This window comes from Callorhinus ursinus, unplaced genomic scaffold (assembly GCF_003265705.2).
Source record: "Callorhinus ursinus isolate GAN/ISIS: 27379988/994484 unplaced genomic scaffold, GSC_fseal_2.0 scaffold14, whole genome shotgun sequence".
In the NCBI taxonomy this organism is placed as follows: Eukaryota; Metazoa; Chordata; class Mammalia; order Carnivora; family Otariidae; genus Callorhinus; species Callorhinus ursinus.
Window position 1 is genome coordinate 3,253,870 of NW_027397076.1, and position 22,733 is coordinate 3,276,602.

At 44.5% G+C, this 22,733-nt stretch overlaps 1 protein-coding gene across 6 annotated transcripts in view; it reads right to left on the minus strand.

The window, feature by feature from the left end:
- Positions 1–22,733, minus strand: part of ABTB3 (ankyrin repeat and BTB domain containing 3) — a 298,372-nt gene that overhangs the window by 119,972 nt on the left and 155,667 nt on the right. For 2 of the 6 annotated variants that reach the window (XM_025882175.2, XM_073900343.1), the window contains exon 2: positions 8,177–8,326. In XM_025882175.2, coding sequence (XP_025737960.1) covers positions 8,177–8,326 — 150 coding nt within the window. Of the gene's footprint in view, positions 1–8,176; positions 8,327–10,116; positions 10,197–10,917; positions 11,122–14,102; positions 14,274–18,983; positions 19,049–22,733 lie in introns of those variants that run through there. The other 4 variants (XM_073900341.1, XM_073900339.1, XM_073900340.1 and 1 more) reach the window with 4 other exon arrangements.

Below are 22,733 nucleotides of genomic sequence, written 5' to 3' on the forward strand. Positions count from 1 at the left end.
ATTTCAGAGACAGCCCAGTGCAGCCAGGGTCAGCTCCAAATCCAATCTGGCATTATGTAGCCAAGGTCTTAATGAATGCTCCTTACCCTTGATTCAGTAATTCCATTTCTGGGAATCCTTTCCAGTGTTAGGACCCAAAATGCAGCAAATCTACGCACAAGGATTTTTACCCGAACCTTATTTATGGGATCCAAAATTTGACAAAGAAATATATGTTTAAAAAATAACAGCATGGTTAAATAAACTCTGGTACGTCCATGTGATAAAATGAAAAACTTATGCAGTCATTAAAAATGTTTACACAGAACTGCCATACCACGGAAAAAATCCTCTTGTTAAAATGGTAAATAGAAAAAAGCTGAAATTCACAATCGCATACTGTGGGATCACGATTATGTTATTTAAAAACTTTGCATTGAGTAAGTACCAAAACTCCCCCCACAAACAACCCCCAAAATGTTGTCTAAGGATTTCTCTGCCTAGTGGGATTGTGGGTGGTGTTTCCTTCCAACGTGTCTGTAGTTTCTGAATTTTGAATAATGGCATGTACTACTTGGCGTTATCAGAATAATAAGTTTACTAAGGTGATATGTTTTCTTTCTTGTACCTTCCATCCATGTCAGGCTGGAGTATCATCTTTCCATCTGTCTTTCTCTAAGCTCTAGTATAAAAGCTCAGAACAAGGGCACCTGGGTGGCTCAGTCGGTTGAGCATCTGACTCTTGATTTTGGCTCAGGTCATGATCTCAAGGTCGTGGGATTGGGCCTCACATTGGGCTCTGCGCACAGCGCAGAATCTGCTTGAGATTCTCTCTCCCTCTCCCCCGCTCCTCTCCCCACTTGCACGCAAGCCCACTCTCTCTCTAAAATAAATAAATCTTAAAAAAAAAAAAAGAACTCAGAACAAGAAAACTCACAAGGAAGTGAAGAGAAGAAGGTCCATGTTTTAGGCCCCTGCACCACCCTTCTAGTTCCCCCAGATGCTGGGACACCTTTGACCTCGGTTGGGCTAACCACCTCCTCTGAGCATCATTCAGCTAAACCTACACTTCCAGGTTCCCTGCTTTTGTTCCTGTTTTCTCACCTTGGGGTGCCCTTTTCCTCATTCTCCCAACTACTGAAGCCCTTTAAGGCTGTGATCAAGTGTCACTTCTTCCATGCAGCTCTCCAGGATGCTCCCAGTCAGAATCTCCTCTTCCCCTGTGTACCCACAATCCCTGCTAATAAAGTCTAACATGTTACTTGTTTAATTCGGTCCTGTTTCATGTCTGCTTCCCCCACTGAGCCTCAAGCGCAAAGGCTGTGCCTCATTCACTGTCCTGTTCCTGGAGGGGCAGTGTGTGTGGTGGTTAGAAACATGCTGTTTGGAGTCAGACTGCCTGAGTCTCAGCCTCCAATCTGCCACTAACTAGTTGTGTGACCTTGGGTGCGTTATTTAACCTCTCTGGAAATGGGGATTTTTATGACCTAAAGGATTTGTTGGGTGGATAATAACAGTACCTACCTCATAATATTAAATGAACTAATGCAGATAAGTCACTTAAAACTCATGGGAGTCTAGCATATCCTAAGTGCTTAATAAACATTCAGCCCTATTTCTTTTGTTTCTCATCACTGTCATCCTCATCATCATCACCACCACCACCACCATTATGACCATCATAATCACCGTCACCATCATCATCATCACCATCACCACCAACCTCTTCATCACCACCATCACCATCATCTTCATCACCATCACCATCATCTTCATCACCACCACCACCACCATCATCACCACCATCATCATCACCACCAGCATAATCTTCACCATCATCATCCTCATTACCATCCTCATCACCACCATCACCATCATCACCACTACCATCCTCATCACCACCATGATCACCACCACCACCATAATCTTCACCATCATCATCCTCATCACCACCATGATCACCACCATCACCATCATCACCACTACCATCCTCATCACCACCATGATCACCACCAGCATAATCTTCACCATCATCATCCTCATCACCACCATGATCACCACCAGCATAATCTTCACCATCATCATCCTCATCACCACCAGCATAATCTTCACCATCATCATCCTCATCACCATCATGATCACCACCACCATAATCTTCATCATCATCATCATCATCAGCCTAGTTCCTGATCAGAGGCTCTAAGGACATCTCTGAGGAGGGCTGGCCACAGGAGATGGAATTGGCACAGGGATTCTGCAATCATTAGCTCCATTTCAAACCCCACGCTATGTACGTGCTATCCACGGTCTCACCCGTCAGCTTCGTGAACCCAGAACTATAAATCCACTTGTCACTAGCTGCTCTGTGTTCTGGCAGCTGGAGTTGGTTCCAGAAACCTTATAGAATTCACTTACAACCGGGTTTCCCAAATGCCGACCACTTGAGAATCATCATCAGGACTTCTCTCATTATCTGTGGGCTGCAGGTACAATTTATCTACTTAATATTTTTCTTTAAATTGGCTCATTCTTTCACTCATTTTAAAAGGAAGCTTCATATCAGTGCCATAAATGGAAAACCAATATTTTTCTAGTACTCATGAAAAATTCATGGCAATTAAAAATAAAAAGTGTTTTGTGTATCACCTTCGATCATCTCCTGTCCCGCCCTTGGGAAATGCTGCTCTAACCTGCCAGACTCAGGGTCAGAGCAGATCCCATTAAGCCATCCCCCCGCATGCTAGATATGATTGCCTGGGACAAAGGGCTACACGTTCCAACGGTGGCTCCTTCTGCCCAAAAGACAGGAACTGAGGCAGCAACTTCACCTCCTCCCCTCACCCACAGTCAGCTGTCATTTACTATAGTATGTTTTCAAAACCTGCTACAACCCTGGAGGAGGAAGGATCATCACCCTCTTGTCACAGATGGTAATATCGGGGATCAGAGTGACTGAGTCACTTGCCTTACGTCACACAGCACAGATGAGGAAACAGGTGTTCTCCAGCATCATAAACTGCTGTCTAACTTTCCTCACCAAAAACCCTTCCCTTAAAAAAGAAAGAATGAAAAGATCACCTGTAATCCAAGTCATTAGGTACAATGGAAGACTGAACTCTGGATTGAGCAGGAAACCTATCATTCATTCATTCATCAAATATTTATTGAGTCCTACATGTGCCGGGCATTATCCCAGGCCCTGAGGATATAGTGATATTAAAAAAAAACAAAAAACAAAAAACCAACCCTCTCAGCTGTCATGGGTTTACAATCTTGGTGGGGTGGACAGATAGTACGTAAATAAACGTACAGTATGTCAGGTGGTGATAAGTGCTATGAAGAAAATTAAAGGAGGAAGAGTGTATAGGGAGCAGTGGGGGAGGCGGTAAGGGGGGTGGTCACAGAAGGGCCTCTCCGAGGAGGTGACAGTGCAGCAGGGGAGACTTATGAATACCAGAGGAAGAGCTTTCCAGGCAGAAAGGGCAGCAAGGGCAAAGGTTCTGTGGTAGAGCAGAATATTCAAAAAATACCCAGAGGTCAGTGGCCACTTTGCCATTGGAGAGGGTCACAGGTGCACCCCAGGGGCTGGAGGCAGCAGGACTCTCTGAAAAGAGCCCATCTGCATTCCAAACAAGGAGAGAGACCCTCTTGTCCATAAGGACTAAGTTTTTTTTTTTTTTCCTTTCTGGTGACACCGAGGAGAGGCAACCCAGAAACCTTTTTACTCACCGTTGTAAATTAATGGCCCCATTTTGATTGCCTCATCAAATGGAAGCAACAAGTTCACAGCTGAGTGTGAAAAGTTTAGTGTGAATAGGAAGGGGCATTTTATGATGAGGCTCTCATTTTTTTTCCCCTTTAAACCACAGAAAACAAACACTATAACTAATGACTGTCCAATGGGGTTTCATTGGGAGCTTGTGTGTAAGGCTGGGATGTCAGGGTGTACCTGGGATGTCAGGCAGAACAGCTGAGACAAGACCTCAGAGGACACAAGTATGAGATTGAGTGGAACCCAATGCGGAGTCAAGTTGGTTCAAAAGTGAGAACAAAGCATGGGCCCCTGCTTCTCCCATGGCCTCAGTGGGAGAGCCTGGGTGGACCCAATTCCCCCAGATCTGGTCACTGGTTCAGGGAAGGAGAGCCTGAAGGGAATGCCTGCCGGTCTCTAGGTCAACTGTGAAGTTCAGCACATCATCGTGTAAATTTTCTAGAGCTCAGAGTTTAAAAAAATCGCCAGCCTGTGTCAGTTTGGGGGCCTCTGTGACATCCTAATGGAGCTTAGCACTCAAATAGTTTAGGCATACATAGGCTCTGTTCCAGGTCTCTGAGATCAAAATCCAGTTCCACAGAATACTGAGTATTTGACTGGACTGTCATCAAGAGTTCCCCTCACTGGTGGCATTTTCTTCTGGTCTTTTTTCAGAGACTAGCTCACTGTGCGTCATCCCTTTATTCACTGACAGGTGACAGATATCTCCCAAGCTAGGGGTGATGTGTTGGGGCTCACGATGCAAAGCTGAATGGGACACAGCATAGAAAGGCAGAAAAAACCAAAACTGGGTTTGAATTATGACTGTGCCATTTGCTTGCTGTGTGGCCTTGGGCAATACCTCTCTTCTTCCAAATTTCAGTCTTCTTATCTGTGAAGTGGGAACACCTTTCATCTACTGAAGGCACTTGGTACACAGCAGGTGCTCCAGAATGAGTGGATGTATTTTCACCCCAAGCCACAATGCGCTGGACAAAGGTAAGTTGCTGTGAACATCCTGGGTGATGAGGATACAGGCAGGGGTTACAAGGAGACATCTTGTCCCCCATGGTGGTCCCCATCTAGGTGGTATCCTCTGTGACTTTCTGCACCTCCAATTGTGATTAGAGGAGAGCCTCCACGATGCATCCTACAGGGCAAGCAGCTGATCCTCAGAGCTGCAAGGAACAGAGCCCTCACTGCACCTGTAACATGTGGAAACATCTGCTGGGCTGCTCCCTGAGGGAGGGCAGTCTAGAGGTGAGGCATGGAAGCTCCGCCTTGAGAACTGCACTCAGTCCCAACTCCAGCAGCTCGTGGGTGCGGTGGATCTTAGACAAGTTGTTCATCCTCCTCTCGCCTCCATTCCTGCCAGTGCGGACAACAGTGGTTACACTGGAAATAGCTCATGCGCATTTATCATAGTTCCCTGGTTCCATAACATCAGCCACTGCGGATCATTACTGACCACTGAGAAGGCCATGGGTAGGGGCTCTGAGCCTGATTCCGGAAGAGCAGGGATGTCTGGGAACAGACTTGCTCTAGCTCACCTTTGCAGAAAAACAGTAGTTTCTACAAGCCACATTGATAGAATAATCTTTGAATATGAAGAACAGCTTTCTATGTAAACAGAGAGAGCAAGGCTCGTATTGATTCAGACCACAGGGCAAGCCGCTCTAAATTACAGTCAGATCAGAAAAGCAGGCAATTTTATTACCTCTGGTTGCCGAGGTAGCTTATCAATGTGCTTGCACACACATCTTCCATGGGGCTGATTTAATGAATGTACAAAACCCCTTTGTAATTAGCAGCACCCATTTGTGTGCTGACAATTCATATGTGAAAGTCAACATTCAATGAGAATGACAGTGTCTAATTTACAGAGCAAATTGTCCTTAAGAACAATTTATTCGTCTGGCTGCTGCTGCAACCTGACTGCTTTGGTGAAGTACAGATTTATTTAGCAAATCCTTCCTTTGAAGAGTATCAGAATTAAGCAGGGCCCCAGTCCAGGTGCTAGACTCTAAGAGGGACCCTTAAGGTTATCCCAGGATAAACCTCTGAGATCCCAGCGAAGAGTTGGTAAGGAAGCTCTTCCCAGGTTATGCCCACGCAGGCATGACCCAATCCTGTTGACAGATTCTGCATTTCCAGGGTCATGGGCATGTCTTAGAATTTGGAAGGGCCCAAACAGTGTGGCATTTCTTCTTAGAGCAACGTTTCCCCCCGAGGTGCTGCTTGGACCCTCTATATCCAAAATCCCCGGGGAGCTGTGAAAGTGCAGACATTTTCTTATCCCTTTCCAATTACTGAAGATATTTCAAAATATCATTCACACATATCACTACCTCCAAATAATGGGGTCATCAAAGCTGCTGCTAGATCCTGTTATAGAATGTGCTGCTAAAAAGTACAGAATGACTACATCACAATTTTGATAAAAAATATTTCAGTAACTGAATTTTAATATAATTGGTTTCCTTTGTAAATGTATGCACTTATTTCATGCATTTAAAAATATTATTCTCAGGCAGGGTCCACAGGCTTCACCAGACTGTCAAAGTGGTCCATGGCACCCAAAAGTTTAAGAACGATTATATAGCTGATGGGTAGCTGGAAGACCCTGTGATAGGCAGCATCTTGTGACTTCTGGGTTTGATGAGGATGGATGTGCAATTTCCAAGTTTAGGTGCCAAAAAGTAGCTCCCTAATGACCACAGGGCCCCCCACAGCTTGAATCAACTTTGACTTCCCTTTGTGCTAAACAGAGGATGCCTGTCCTGCGTGTATAGGGACTTCCTTTGGGAAGAGGCGCAAGTTACCTTCTGCACCCTGACTCCTTTTTATGGTTCAGAATTTTCTAGAATGTCACACCAACTCATACTTCAACATAATCCATCATTTCTGAGATCAATGCTCAGATCCCATCAGGAACACGCCATCAAGCAATCTGACGATCAATTGAATCATGAGTAAATACAGTTTTATTTTCTTCTGGTTGGCCAGACTCCAAGGGCACAGCCCTGAATTAGAGGGTGCATAAGCATGGCACATCACCGCTCAGACTCGAGACACCCAGCCTTCTTGACAATTCCTCCCTTGTCTCCACCTTTCTGCTCCTTTCTCTCTCCCTCTCTCTCCCTGTCGTTCCCCCTTCTCTTCACATTTCCTGAGGACATACCATGTGCTAGGCAGTGTTCTTGGCATTAGGGTTACATCAATGAACAAAGCAAATTATCTCTACTCTCTGTGAGAATATATTCTAGTAGGGAGAGATTAACAATTAAAAAAAAGAAAAGAGTAAAATACAGAGTGTGGCTAGGTAGAGCGGGGAAGGGTAATGACCGCTAACAGCTACCACGTTTCTTGCTGGGGTGATGACAATTGGTGTTCCAAAACTGATGGTGGTTGATGGCACACCCTAGTAAATAACTGAAAACCGCTGAACTGTATGCTTTAAAGAGATGAACTGTCTATAAATTATATCTCTGTGAAACTTTTATTAAAAAACAAAAAAAATTAGGGGGAAAAAGGTCTTTGGGGTATTATAATTTTTTTTAAGATTTATTTATTTGGGGGGAAGGGCAGAGGGAGAGAATCTCAAGCAGATTCCCCGCTGAGAGCAGAGACTGATGCAAGGCTCAATCTTATGATCCATCAGATCATGATCTGAGCTGAAACCAAGAGTCAGATGCTTAACCACATGATGTTGGTTAAGGGAACCACCCAGGTGCCCCTAAAGTGTATTATAATTTTAGGTGAGACTAGAAGGTAATGAGGGAGTCAGTCATGTGGCTCTCTGGAGGAAGAGTGGTTGAGGAAGAGGGAATAGTAAGTGCGAAGGTCCTGAGGCATGCCTGCTATAGTCAAGGAAAAACAAGGGGCCGGAGTACTTGGAGTTCAGGGGGTCTTGGGGGAGAGTGGAAGAATAAGAGGGATATGTGGAGTGGCCTGCAAGCAATTCTGAGGACTTTAGCTTTTCCTGTGGGTCAGATGGAAAGCCATTGGAGGATTCTGAACAGAGGAAAGACGTGATCTGACATATGCTTTAAATGGATCTCATCAGAAATCAACAATGAACAGCCACCATTTATAGAGTGTGTACCATGTGCCAGCCACCGTGGCAAACTCTTTATGGGCCTTAGCTCGTTGAATCACCACAACCATACTTTAAGTCAGGTACTCTTATTTTCTCTATTTTACAGAAAAGGAAACTGAGGCTCAGAAAATGTTAAGAACTTGACTTACAACAGCGACAGTGGCAGGAAATTTTACCAGGCCTGCCTGACTCCAGAGCCCTTGCCTTCCCTATGGCTACCATGGCAGTGTTCTGTGCACACAGCAGGTGCTCAGTAAAAGCTGTCAACTGGCTGGTGACAAAGCACTGTCCTGAGGGGAGTTGCACCTTGGGCACAGAGAGGGGCCAGAGAACCGGTGTCCACTTACTTAGTTCTGCAATGCTGCCCACGCGGGTGGCCAGCAAGGACTGCTCGATGGTCCTCAACTCCGACTGGCTGAACATGGGCAGGTCCCCCGGCTTGTTTGACCGCTGCGGGTCCCTGTGAAGGTTCAGGCTGTCTGGTAGGCACAGCACTCCTGCAGTTGGCGGGCAGAGACAATGAAAGAAAACAGATTGTTATTTTTCAGGTATCCAAGGGAGGGGCACAAAACCTTGCACCACCTCAAACCATACCAGGGTTGGTAAGCCAACATGGTGACCAGGGCTCTGAACTCCTTTTAGAAGCGAGGGCTAGCTCTTTTGAAAGGATTCCTCAAGATCCTGACCTGCTGATTTTAACAAACATGTGGGCATTCATCTGCATGCACACAATGCCAAAGGACACACACTAGAACATTTTCTTCCAGCCTGGCTTCTATCCCAACAGAGATGCCTCTTGAGGAGCCAGTGGTCATTGTCCCATTCTCTCTCCCAGAGGCAACTGCCACCCCCGAGTGTCCCTGAGCAGAGGGGGAGTCTCTGCTGGCCGTCGTCACTTCCGAGGGCTTCTTTTATTTGCCCCACAAACTTAACTCTGGGTGGTTGGGCTGTTATTTGTTAGACAAAACTCTAGCTTTCTCTGTGGTAGAAGAGTCCCCATGGACTTTTGCAACTTTATGGCGAAAACCTATGGGAAACCTCTGCCGTCTAATTATTTCTTCCCTTCCTTGCCATCCCATGAACATTTAGCAAGAGCCTGAGAACTTACTTGGGTAGGTTATTGAGAAATATTCACTTTTTCCTTCACCACCCAAACCTCCCTAGGCAGAGCCTGCTTTCTTGCTCCTTGACTTTGGGCTTCACTGATTGACTTAATTTTGGCCAGAAGTATATTAATGCACGTGATAGAACCGAAGGCCTGAAAAGCGTTTGTACAGCTGAACTTGCTCTCTTGTCCCTCTGCCATCATCACAAGAGGAACATTCCCTGGCCGGCCTGCTCATCAAAGGAGGGTGAGGAGACACATGGAGCTGCTCCAGTACCAACCTGTAGCTTAGAGCTGCTCCACACTAACAAACACCGATTTGGTGGGTCTTTGAGATAGTGGAGGTTATGGGTACTCAGCATTGCTATGTGATAACTAATAGATACAACTAGCAAGTACAGATCACTGAGGACACAATGAACAAGGCAGGTGGGCACTGTGCTGTGCTAGGGGCAGAGGATGCAGTGATGGGTAGAATACACACACTCCTGGGGCACCTGAGTGGCTCAGTCGGTGGAGCGTCTGACTCTTGGTGTTGGCTCAGGTCGTGATCTCAGGGTCATAGGATCGAGCCCCACGTCAGGCTCTGCGCTGGGTATGGCATCTCCCTGGGATTCTCTCCCCCTGCCCTTCCCCCCGACTCACACTCAAGTCTCTCTCTAGAATAAATACATCTTAAAAAAAAAAAAGAATACATACACTCCCTGTCCTCAGTGGGCTCACAGTCTAAGCGAAGAAGACTGTTACCACACACAACCAGGAAGCCATATGTACGTGCTCCACAGTACGAGAACGTGAGGAATAGAGGGACGTCTTAGAAGGGACCTGAGCAATGAAGAGTTGTTAACACACAGGAAGCATTTATTGAGTGCCTACTCTGTTCCCAACCCTGCAAGGCATTTTGGAGATGCAAAAGCAGCAGAAGATACACTCGAGTTGTGCATAAACTAACCAAGGAGACAAGACTGCCAATGACAAAAGAAACCCATGGGAACAATACGACCATATCAACATACAGGCGCCGAGTGACTTAAGCCAACTGGTAGGGTGAGTGGAGACAGAGAGATTGCAGAGGTCAGCAGTTCGAGGCCACCGCTCACCCTGCTTGAACCACAAAAGCTCAGCAAAGGTCCCTGCTTTGAAGAAGATGGGCCGGCACGAGGTGGCACCAGTCCCACACACCTCTTCTGGCCCCTGCTGCCCAGTTAGTGACTCTGGTCACACTGAGCCAGTCACTTGCTCCTGGATGCTCCCCATTCACACCGAACAGGATGACACAGTGGACAAGGCAACTCTCGTAGATGATTTGTGGATGAATACTGAATACATAGATAAACAATGCAAATAAATGACCATTAGATTCTCACGTTCCTATAATCAGAAAATTGGCCAAATAAGTGTCTTTCTAAGATTGTTCTCTATTATTTTTCAAACACTTTGTGAGTCAGAATAAAAATGTGTTTTATATCACAGCCCAGTGTACACACAATCACCCCCACCACACATTTTTCATGTTCTCCATGAAAAAAATTTCACGTAAAATAATACTGATCCTTATGATGTAGGATCACTCTCATTCTTTTTCCTTTTCGCTTCTCTTCTAACTCATTAATGAAAATGCTGGTCTGCAGCACCAAAAGTGATTTCATGACCCCCACCCATGGGTCACGACGAGCAGTTTGAAAACCAGTGTGGTTGACACTAGTACACAACTTGGCATTAATTGGACAATACAGGTTCACCATTCACCGGACACTACCCAGTGCTGCGGGAGGCTCCGCCGGGGATGGAGAGGTGATTGAGAGGTGATCCCTGCATTTCAGAAACCCTCAGCCTGGCAGGGAAGACAAGACCTTGATAGAAATGCCCAACATCCAAGGCGGGCCTCCTGCCTGCCTCCTTTGCCTCAATAGATGAGTCATCCCTGCTTTCACCCCAGGCAGGGACACCCTGAGTCATCCTTGCTTCCTCCTGCTTGCTCACCTGCTGAGACAGTTGGTCAGAGGCCAAGTCAAGAAGCCGTTGTCATGGCAACAAACGTTGGTCCAATCCCTCACCGGAGGCCCCCGATGTCCCTGACTCTTATTCAGAAATTTACTACCCGTGGAGGGCTCACTGCAGATGGCACCAGATGATCATGATCCAGTGTGATAAGTGGCCCCAGGTTCCAGGGTATGAGGTCCTCTGCTGGGAAAAGGGGGTGGTGGTCAGGGGGCTTCCCAGCCAAGGAGGCCCACAAATGAGCCCTGAATGTCGGGGAGGACAAAAGTTTCCTAATTCATCGTGCAAGTGATCCTTACATGTACTCACAGGCTTGCTTTCTTGGGATTTGCATTACATACAGCAAGTTCTAATCTCAAGCAGACACGTGAAACATTGCTTCACACGTCGGTTGAGGTACAAGCACGTGGGCTGGTCTGGAACCCAGAGCTTTGGTCCTGGCTCTGCCACTACCCACCCATGTTTCACCTGGGGCAGGTCACAGGGCCTCCCTGGACCTCAGTTTCCTCTTCCATGACATGGAGGTCATAATAATGGCCTTGTCTCCCTCAAGGGCTTGCTGGGCGTGAGCAATGAAATGGGATCATGTGTACTAAAGTATTTTGCATGTGCTGGGCAAATAATAGGGGCTCAACATATGTTAATGGAGATGAACATCAGTTAATGTGTATAAGCCCAGCTTTTGACACTTTATACTTTATAAGTATACTATATCATATTTTTATTTATACTATATCATATTCATAAGAATAATTTCCTTGGAACTTTTCCTCCTTCTTTTAGAGGGTTATGGAATTCAAATGAAAATGTAATTATTCAAAGAAGCTTTGAAAGCTAGATTACTGAGATTTGGAAAATCTGTAATTGGTCTATTATGCAAAGATTATATATTAGGGTTTTCTTTTTTTTTCTTTTTGAGAACTCTGTATGGGATATACACATAAACTGGAGTTCTTTATTTTTTTGTATAAAAATCAACTAGGTCAATAAGAAGGTCCCAGCATCATCTTTTAGTGTCAGACGCAGGCCTGAGCTTTGGACTACTCATCGATTTCTATTACTAGAGCCAAGGACAGCCACAGCCTGGTGATTAAGACTCCAGTTCGAAGACAAGGAGAACCAAGGTTCAAATATGATTTCTTTGGACCTAGATGGAATAATCTCCCTGGGGAGCAGGTGACCATAAGCCACCGTCAACCATGAGTGTGAAGGGGTCATGGTCTCCCTGAAATTCTCTTTGGAGTGGGTTGTGCATTTGTCTAAGGGGGAAGTTAATTTACATTCTCAAAGGGGTCTCTGGGTCCTAAAAGATGATGAATTAATGCCTTTGAGTGTCCATACTTCCAGGCCTCTCTGCTCGGGGGCTGGCCATAGGTGGGGCGGCACGGGCTTGGCAGAACCGTGGACTCCAATCCCCCGGCAGCCCCCATGCAACCTGGGCAAAGAACTTTCCAGATCCCTAGCTTCCAGGTCTGCAAAGAGGGGTTAAAATATCTCCTTCATTGGTTTATTGTGGTGATTACATAATATAATACGGATACTTAAAGCCTCTGGCCTATAGTAAGCGCCTGCTAGCTACCGTTTTGCCACAAATGTACAGTTTTGTTTATTTAATGTCTGGATTCAAACAGTCTTGAGGATCATCTTTCCAAAATCTTGTGGGACTGGAGACAGACAACCTTTTGGTTAGGTTGCTTATATAAAATATGAGAACTGCTCCTCTGGGCCAACCACTTGGGCATTCTGTCTCTGATGGGGATGATCTGGGCTACACTTCTGCCTCCCTTTATGTCTCCTTCCTGTACGCACTGGACAGCCCCTTGGCAAATGTAATGCCCAGCCATCCCTTCTCTCCTCTGAGCTTTTCTATGAGTCTCCATTCTATTATTGGACCTGGATGCTATTTACCCACCAAGAGAAACCCAAATAAGACAGCCACCAGCCTTCAGCTGTTCTCCCCTCACTGACGATGGTGATGACAGCGATGGAGGAGAACAAGGAGGCAATGCTTGTCTTCATGTCTTGGCACCCAGGACACAGGCTTGGGTTCTGCCTTGCCTGTCTGGCTGCAAGAGGAGAGAACAAATTCTCCAAGCCTCGCCTGCCAAGCTAGGCCTTGTCCGCTGCTCAGTTATCCCCAGAATTTAAAGTAGAAGGTCCTGGCACCACTACTATAGCTTTAAGAAACGGGAAGGAAGCATCTGGCGTTCAGCAGACCTACCCTTGAATGTGCACCAGCGAGATCTGGCTGGGTTCAGATTTTGGTGCTGCTGTACCCCAGCTGTGTGGTGCAGGGCTTGTGAGTTGGCTCTTCTGAGCCTCTGTTTCTCTCTTTGTAGGACGTCTTACACTATCTACCTCCTAGCGTGGCAGGGAAGCCATAATGGGATAATATATATGGGCAGTCTGGCACAGAAAAGGGGGTTGGTAGATGTTTGCTAATAATCCGAGTGAAGTTCTTCGAAGCTAAAGATTTAGGAATTCAATAACATGACGCCAGAAGGCTTTCCTTTACTGTTAAATGTATTTAAGGAGCAAGATAGGAAGTTATCAGATTTTTAAAAATATTTGCACACCTGGCTTGGAAAACCCTTCTTAGGATACTTGGCAGTGGGAAACAAATTCAGGGCTGGCTTGGCCTTCCCATTCATCTGAGAGGCATACCATTCTCCAATTAGGATAAACCCAGACCATGGTTCATTTGTCCTTCATCACGACTTATATTCAAAGGGAAAGTTCTTAGGACTTCTGAAGCCAACCATCCAAAGAAATAAGAGGTAGAAAACAAAAAGATGGAGAATTTTCAGAAATGGGTTCAATATTGGGCCCATATGTGGAATGCATATACAGAGTATATACTGGAGTATATACGAGGAATAAGCATGTTGACCTTGAAAGAACAGGAAGATACTTACGGATCAACCGCAAACACTGAGCCCTACAAAGACACCAGGACACATTTCTGCCCTTGAAGTTTCCTTCCTGGTTGGCAGGGGAGACAGACCCACCGCCAATTGAAGAGACACATGAGGAGACACATGAGGGCAGAGGTGTGCATGGAGTCCCAGTAGGGAACACAGTGGGGTGAGCCCAAATTGTCCCGGAAGCAGCAGGGAAGATTCTCAGGGGAGCTTAACACTGGGGCTGGGACCCGGGGAAGCAGACACCTTACAGCAGAGTTGAGAGTGTAGAATCTGGAGCCCAGATGAATGTTCAGGTTGAACTGCAGCTATGCTATTTCATAGCCATGTCGCCTAGGCATGCTGTTTAGCTTCCCTGTGCCTCAGTTTCCTTGTGAATAGCATAGGAATGGTCATAGTGCAATCCTCATAGGGCCACTGGATGATCAAATAAATAAACACATGTGAGTCTTGACCCCTAAAAATAGCTCAATAAATAGCTCACTATAATAGCTTATTATTATTATTATTATTATTATTATTATTAGGACATTCCAAGGAAGAACAAAGGCATATTTCTGCATCTAAGAGTGGCTGGAGCAAGGAAGAGAAAGATGGGAATAGAGGGTGTAGAAGGAGGGAGAAGCAGCAAGACTGGGAGGCAGGGACCGTAGAGGGCAGTGGGCCAAAAAGGGTCTGCACTTAAAAACTAAACCTTTACCTTCTGGTCACTGTGCTTCTTTCTCTTCCCTTTCACAGCCAAAATTCTAGAAAGAGTGGTCTGCTCCAATCATCTGCTTTTCTTCCTGACCCTCACTGTCTCTATACCTTGTTATCTCCATTTTTTTTTTTTTTTTTTGCTGAGTGCCCAGAAAGTTCAAGTTCATCCTTCAAGGCCCAATGCAAAGGTCACTTTTGAGATCCCAAGACTCAAAAAAGCTGCAGGCCCTGTTTTTAGGAAGCTCCCAGTCCAGAGAGGGAGACCCTGAGACAGACAATAAGGAGACTGGAGCTTTACTGGAGCTGGGGTGCCTACTGCATGCTGAGCTAGAGACACGCAGGGACAGGGTAGGCTCACACAGGAGGAAGTAGCCCAAGGGGACACCATAGGCTGCCTTCGAGCCAGGTGCAGCCAGCTTTCTCTAGAAGCCTGCTCAGGAACTGGGAGCTAATGAGAATCTCAGTGTGAGTGTGCGAGCCTTGACAGCAGGGCACAGAGGTAGCCATGCTGTTATTAAGGCACTGTAAGTGCTAAGGGGCGCACAGAGACAGGGGGGTGATGGGGCAGCTCTAATACTCATAGCATAAATGAGAAAATCAACTGTTACAGGACTGTGAAGAAATAAAAGCAAAATACTCTGTTGGGTCACTCATTCAGTATTAGTTGAGCACCCCCTAAGTGCTAGGTGCACTTCTGGGTACTGGGGATCCTGTAGCAAAATGCTGGAAGTCTTTGCCATTTTGGTACGTTTGTGGAATATGTAGCTGGTTGGGTGGTAAGTGCTGTGGAGAAGGGTAGAGCAGGAAAGGAGGATGGGGTTGCTGGGTCTGGGAGCAGGTCACACGGAGAAGGGGGCATTCTAAGAGAGACGTCAAGGAAGTGAGCGTGCCTGCCTGGCTGGTATCTTAGGGGGACAGCAGGCCAGCATAAGGGATCATAAGGGGAAAGGTCCCAAGAGTGGTGGGTCTGTCCTGCTGGAGGAAGGAACAGAGACAGTGAGGAAGGAGTCGGCAATCAGGCAGGAGAAGGGGTGAAGACAGTTTGGGTGGAGCGCCATGGGTGACTCTAGATTTTGGCTTTTACTTGGGGTGAGATGGAGCCACTGGAGGATTCTGAGTAGAGAAGGGATGTGCCCCGAGCTTTTTTGGAGGGTCACCCCAGCTGGTGGGTTGGAACAGACTAAAGGGAATGGACAGGGCAGAACCACAGGAGTAACGGTCCAGGTGGTACACAAGTGAATCTCCATACAGTGTGAAGGTAAAGCCAACGGAGCTGTGAGAACAAGAGAGGGGCTAAGAGCAGCCCCAAGATTTCTGGTCTATACAACTGAAAGGATGGATCTGCCATTTACTAAAATGGGGAACACCAGAGGAGGGGCAGGTTTGTGGAAAAGATCAAGAGTTCAGTTTTGGTCGTGTTCAACTTGAGACAGCTGTTTGACACCCCAGTGGAGATGCTGGGCAGGCTTTCTTGCTGTCTCTCCTCACCTCCCATGATGCAAAGCCTCATCATGTCAGCCCCATGGTGGCTTACGCTCCCCCCCTCCTCTTCCCTGTCACTAGAGAGCACTATTAAATATCCTTACAAAATTGTTGGATCCCTCCTTTGTTCTCCCAGGGTTCTCCCTTTATTGCATTATCCTTGCAACTTCCCCCCGTGGAGTCCTGAGCTACATCCATCTTGTAGGGGCTTAGGAAGAGAAAGAGACTCATCTTCCCAGTGTCCTTGTCTCTGTAGTGACAAGTGCCTGGGTCCCTGCAGGGCTCGTGAGCATCTGCTTTGGTCCCTGACTCCTCCTAAGGGGCATTTTGGACCTCCAGCTAGGTCTTGGATACCTGTGGAAATGTCAGAGGTTGGTCAGATTTTAGAGATCATCTTGCCCCCAGAGCACAAACTGTGGCTTCTTGGGAGTTCTCTGAAATACATCTCCCTTGCTCAATATACAGCAGTGATACTCGTGGGCATACTGTCCTGTGGTGGTGATAAAACTTAGCTCTGGGTGTGACTGACAGAGAAGATGTATGTTCGAATGTTTTCAGTTAAAAACTGGTCTCTGACATTTCAATTAACACACAGCAACAGGCCAGAGTACAATAACAAGGCAGCGTTTTGGACAATCAAGACTCTCCTGTCTTACATCAAGGTGGTCATGCATCTTCCTCTTGAATACTTATAATGGAAAATCATCTTTCAATCTCTCCATTCAACCATCTATTTATCCATCCATCCAAACTTCTGTTTACATAGTGGATTGTCATTTAATTAATTAAAGGGTAATTAATGAATTAAGCATTTTTTTGAGTATCTACTATGTGCTACACAATTGTGCTAAGCAGTGGAGATACAGCAAGAAACAAAACAAAGTAACAGCTCTTGTGGAGCTTAATTTCTGTTCATCTATCTACTCATCCATCCACCTACCCCTCCCTCCTTTCATCCATTCTTCCATGCATCCACCCATCCATCCATCCACCCGTCCCATATAATTTGCCAGATTGGGATTATAATGAAAAGACACAGACCCTGTCCTTAAGAAATTCATAATCTAATGGGGCAAGTCCACATGCTCATGAATGTCACAGGTGCTTCAAGAGAAGCCTGTCTATGCTACACGGATGACACAAATAGAAATTGGATATTCCACCGGGTGGTGTGTCAGGAAAGGTTTCAGAGACAAGCTGACCCAGTATTGAAAGATGAGCTGATGTTCACCAGGTGAACTGGACTGGAGGTGAAGGAGAGAAGGGCAAACCAGAAAAAGCAGCAAACGCCTAGGGGCAGGAAAACTCCTGGTGCATTGTAGGGACTCTAATAAGCTGAGGAGCTGAACTGAAAAGAATCACAGTGAAGAGTGTGATCAGGGAGGTGGGTGGAGACTGGATCATGGACAGGCTTGAGTGCCTTGCTGAGGGGTTTTTATTTCATGAGGAGAGGGGCAGTTGAGTCCCTGGGACCTCCACAAGATCAAGACTCATTGTTGGTGTTCTGGCCAGAATAACCATCCAACACCCAGTGACACCCATAGTCAATGGGAGATATGACAGAGGCAGAGCACAGCACTCTGCTCCGGCTGCCAGCAGACCCACAGCAACACATTGCCCCATATCCTTCTTTGCCGCTCGCATCTCCTGGACTCAGAATGCTGCCTGGGGATCTTTTCTGGCTCAATGGATGACTCAAATTTGACCTCTGGCTTTCCTGGACTCTCGACACCCACTTGATCCTTCTCCATCTCTGTCTGAGACTCAAGATCTCAACCAGCCCCTTGGTGTGGCTGAGCAGGGCACGTGGCTGGATCTCCTGCCCCCTCAGCACTGTCTTGACAGTGTCCAGCCCAGACAGACCCTTTGCTTACTTATCAACATGTTGAGATAATGTGAATTCAAAGTTCACCTCCATGTATCCTCTGTCCCCTCTTCATCACCCACTCCCATCTTTGACATTCAAAAAATGTGAGCTACTTTCAAATCATTAATTATAAAACCATACATGCCCATTTCAAAAAAACTTCAACAGTAAGAAGGGGAATAAAGTGGTAAACTGAAAGCAACCTCCTTTCCTCTCCTGCAACTAGTCCTACTGTCCTGTAGTCACCACTGCTCTCTGTTGGTTGGGTGAGGTCCCAGAATTTTCTATCCATTCTCATTTATTGACTTATTCATTCACTCAGTAGATATGTACTGAGTCCAAACAATGCGCAATTTGCAGACAACACAAAGGTGGTGTGAGCAAAACAACACACAAGTCCTACCCTTATGGAGCTCGAAGCCTGGCTGGGGCAACCAACATCCATCAAGTAATCACACAAATAAATGTACAAGTGCAATGTGTGAAGTGCCATGAAGAAAAAGCTCATGTGTGTACACCATACCTTAACTGATATGCCAGCTGACAAACTGTAGCTAATTTAATTTGATTTCAAGTAATTATGAGCAAGACAGCTTTATCACAGTCACTAGCATCTGTTTCCCTGTGTTTGGGAAGTGCTTTTGCATACCTTTGCCTGGTTTTTGATAGAAATATCAATTTCTTACTGATTTGTACAAGTTCTTTCTACATTAAGGAAATTAGCCCCTTGCCTGACACGGGTCATGCACACATGTTTTCCTAGTTTGTCATCTGCTGTTGAATATTTTTACAGTATTTTTCCAAGTAGAATTGTTTTCCTTCAACACAGGCAAATGTATCGTCTTTCTCTCTCTGAGTTCCGGGTTTGGGGTGGTATGTTTTAAATTTAGGTACAGGTGGTCCTGATTCATTTCTATTTCTTTCTTCTTTCTTCTCCTTTCTCACCACCTCCCCCAAGAGACTTTATTTTTCAGAGCAGCTTTAAGTTCACAGCAAGATTGAGCATAAGATACAGAGATTTCCCACATATCCCCTATGTCCACTCATGCAGAGCCTCTCCCATTATCAACATCTCTCACCAGAGTGGTACATTTGTTACAACTGATGAACCTACATTGGCACGTCTTTATCATTCAAAGCCCAGAGTGTACATTACAGTTCACTCTTGGTGTTGCACATTCTATGGGTTTGGACAAATGCATAATGACATGTATCCACCATTATGATGTCATCATACAAAGTAGTTTCACTGCCATAAATTCCTCTCTGCTCCCCCTATTCATCCCTCCCTCCTCCAAATCCTTGCCCATCACTGATCTTTTCACTGACTCCACAGTTTTGCCTTTTCCAGAGTAATATGGTATTTAGCTTCTTCAAATTGGCTTCTTTCACTTAGTTCACCCATGTCTTTTCATGGCTTGATACTCATTTCTTTTTAGCGCTGAATAATATTCCACTCTCCAGATATACTACAGTTTATTTATCCATTCACCTACTGGAAAAAATCTTGGTTGCTTCCAGGTTTTGGCAATTATGAATAAAGCTGCTATAAATAAATAAAGCTGCAGGTTTTATGTGGACAATACACTTTCAATTCCTTTGGGTAAATACTAAGGAGATCAATTCCATATTAACCTTATATCTTGGAACCTTGCCATTATTGCTTAATACTTCCAAGAGTTTTTGGTCGGTTCTTTTGGATTTTCTACCTAGATGATCATGTCATCTATGAACAAAGAGTTGTATTTCTTCCTTCCCAATCTGTATACCTTTTATTTCCTTCTCTTGTTTTACTGCATTAGCTAGGACTTCCAGTACAATGTGGAAAATCAATGATGAGAGGCCACATCCTTGCCTTCTTCCTGATCATAGCAGGACAGATTCGAGCCATGATCTAGCCAAAAGGCCAAGAAGCGATCCCATTAAATGTGATGTAGCTGTAGAGTTTTTGTAGATATTCTTTATCAAGTTGAGCAAATACCCCTCTTTCCTAGTTTACTGAGAGTTTTTATTATGAATAAGTGCTGGATTTTGTCAAATGATTTTCTGTATCTATTGATGTGGTTATGTGATTTTTCTTCGCTAGCCTGTTGATGTGATGGATTACATTAATTGATTTTTGAATGTTGTACCAGACTTGCACACCTGTGATAAATCCCACTTGGTCATGGTGTATAATTCTTTTTATACATTATTGGACTTGATTTGCTAGTATTTTGTTGAGGATTTTTTTTTTAATCTATGTTCATGAGAGATACTTGTCTGTAGTTTTCTTGTAATATCTTTGTCTGGTGTTGGTATTAGGGTAATGCTGGACTCACAGAATTAGTTAGGAAGTATTCCCTCTGCTTCTATTTTCTGAGAAATACCGAAGAGAATTGGTATGATTTCTTCCTTAAATGTTTGGTACAATTCATCAGTGAACACATCTGGCCCGGTGCTTTCGGTTTGGAAGGCTACTGTTGATTCAATTTCTTTAATATATATAGGCCTATTCAGATTGTCTATTTCTTCTTGTGTGAATTTTGGCAGACTGGGTCTTCCAAGGCATTGATCCATTTCACCTAGGTTATCAAATTTGTGGGCAGAGAGTTATTCATAGTATTATTCTTTTAAGGTCAATGGAATCTGTAGTGATGTCCCTTCTTTCATTGCTAGTAATAGAAATTTCTTTTTTTCTTAGTTAGCCATTAGCCTGGCCAGAGGCTTATCAATTTTATCGATCTTTTCGATACTAGCATTTGGTTTCATTGATTTTCTCTACTGATTTCCTGTTTTTTTTTATTTCATTTACGTCAGCTCTGATTCTTATTATCTTTTCTTTTGCTTACTTTGGATTATTTTGCTCTTCTTTTTCTAGTTTCCTAATGCAAAGGCTTAGATTATTGATCTTACATCCTTCTTCTTTTCTAACACATGCATTCACTATAATAAATTTCCCTAGAAGCACTGCTTTCTCTGCATCCCACAAATTTTAATAAGTTATGTTTTCATTTTCACGTAGTTAAAAATATTTTTAAAATTTCTTTTGAGATTTCTTCTTTGACCCACATGCTATTTAGAAGTGTGTTATTTAATCCTCAAGTATTTGGGACTTTCCAGTTTTCTGTTACTGATTTCTAGTTAATTCCATTATAGTCTAAGAACAGACATTGTATGATTTTTATTCTTTTAAATTTGTTAAGGTGTGTTTCACGGCTCAGAATGTGGTCCTACTTGGTGAATGTTCCATATGAGCTTGAGAAGAATGTGTATTCTATTGTTGTTGGATGAAGTAGTTTGTAGATATCCATTTTTGTCCAGTTAATTGATGATGCTGTTGAGTTCAACTGTGTCCTTACCGCTGGATCTGTTCATTACAGATAGAGGAGTATGAAAATCTTCATCTATAGTAGTGGATTCATCTATTTATCTTTGCAGTACTGTTTTTGCCTTTTGTTTTTGAAAGGTATGTTGAGGCTATTTTAACTATTTCTTTCTTTTTTTTTTTTTTTAAAGATTTTATTTATTTATTTGACAGAGAGAGAGAGATAGCAAGAGGAGGAACACAGCAGGGGGAGTGGGAGAAGGAGAAGCAGGCTTCCCGCCGAGCAGGGAGCCTGACGCGGGGCTAGATCCCAGGACCCCGGGATCATGACCTGAGCCGAAGGCAGACGCTTAACGACTGAGCCACCCAGGCGCCCCTATTTTAACTATTTCTTTCCCATTTTAACTCTGTGTCTTAAGTATCTAAGTATGGAACAACTAGTGAAGATGGTCACACGAGAAAGGGAAGGAAGGGAATAATGGGCAGTAGGAGTGGTATGGAGGTATATATCAGATTATGAAAACTTCTGGATTCATTATTTGAATATACATTATGCGCCCTGAAAAAATTTTAGTTTTAACCCCTGTGGCCAGCTCCCTGATTCTATTGTGTCTCACTGAGACTAGCTAGATAAACACATGTTGAATTAATGAATGGGTCCTGGGTAGGGTTCTTGATGGGAGAGAAACATTAAGTTAAAAAAAAAGATAAATTTTAAAGAAAGGTGTTAATGATACATTAGCACCCTACTGAGGATTCCTCCCTGTTAGAGAAATAAAAGGGGGCTGAAAAATGAATTTCACACCAGCTGTCAGAGCATTTTATGCCAAGGATAAATATTCACAGGTTTGTTATCCCCAGGATGTCTAGAAAGCACTTCCAGGTAATTGTGAGGGTACCTTCTACAGTAGAAGCCCATGTACTTGGCAGGCTTTCAACTAGAAATCTCCTTCCAAGGGAGCTTCTGCAAAGTAAGATCGTGAGGATCATTTATATTCATAACGAAGGCCCCCAAGGCCTGTAAGATCCTGAATCACCCAGGAAAGATTAAATCATGTTCAACCAAGCTTTAGTGTTAAGTATATCTAATTGTATCTTAAGTCTTCCAAGACTGATTATCTTTAATTAAACAGCCTGGTGACTACCGACTTATCACTTATTTGATATGATATAGTGAGGAACTATTCAGTAGGATATTTAGTAAGTTGAAATACCCTATGGCCGACCACATGGAATGACAGAGGTGTGTGTGTGTGTGTGTGTGTGTGTGTGTGTGTGTGTGTGTGTGTGTTTACAGGCATAGAGGAGATTAGGCCAACATTTTGAGATCTGGCTAACTGCCGCTGTTAACATAGTGTAGATGTTAATGGCACATAAAAGCATAAATCTGCCATTTGCAGCCATGCATGTGTATGCTGATATAAATAACTAATAGGGCTTTCACAATCCATCCAGAATACAAAGATTACTAAATTGGCTTTTAAAAACATTAGAATCCCATTAGGCCAAATTCAGCAGCTGA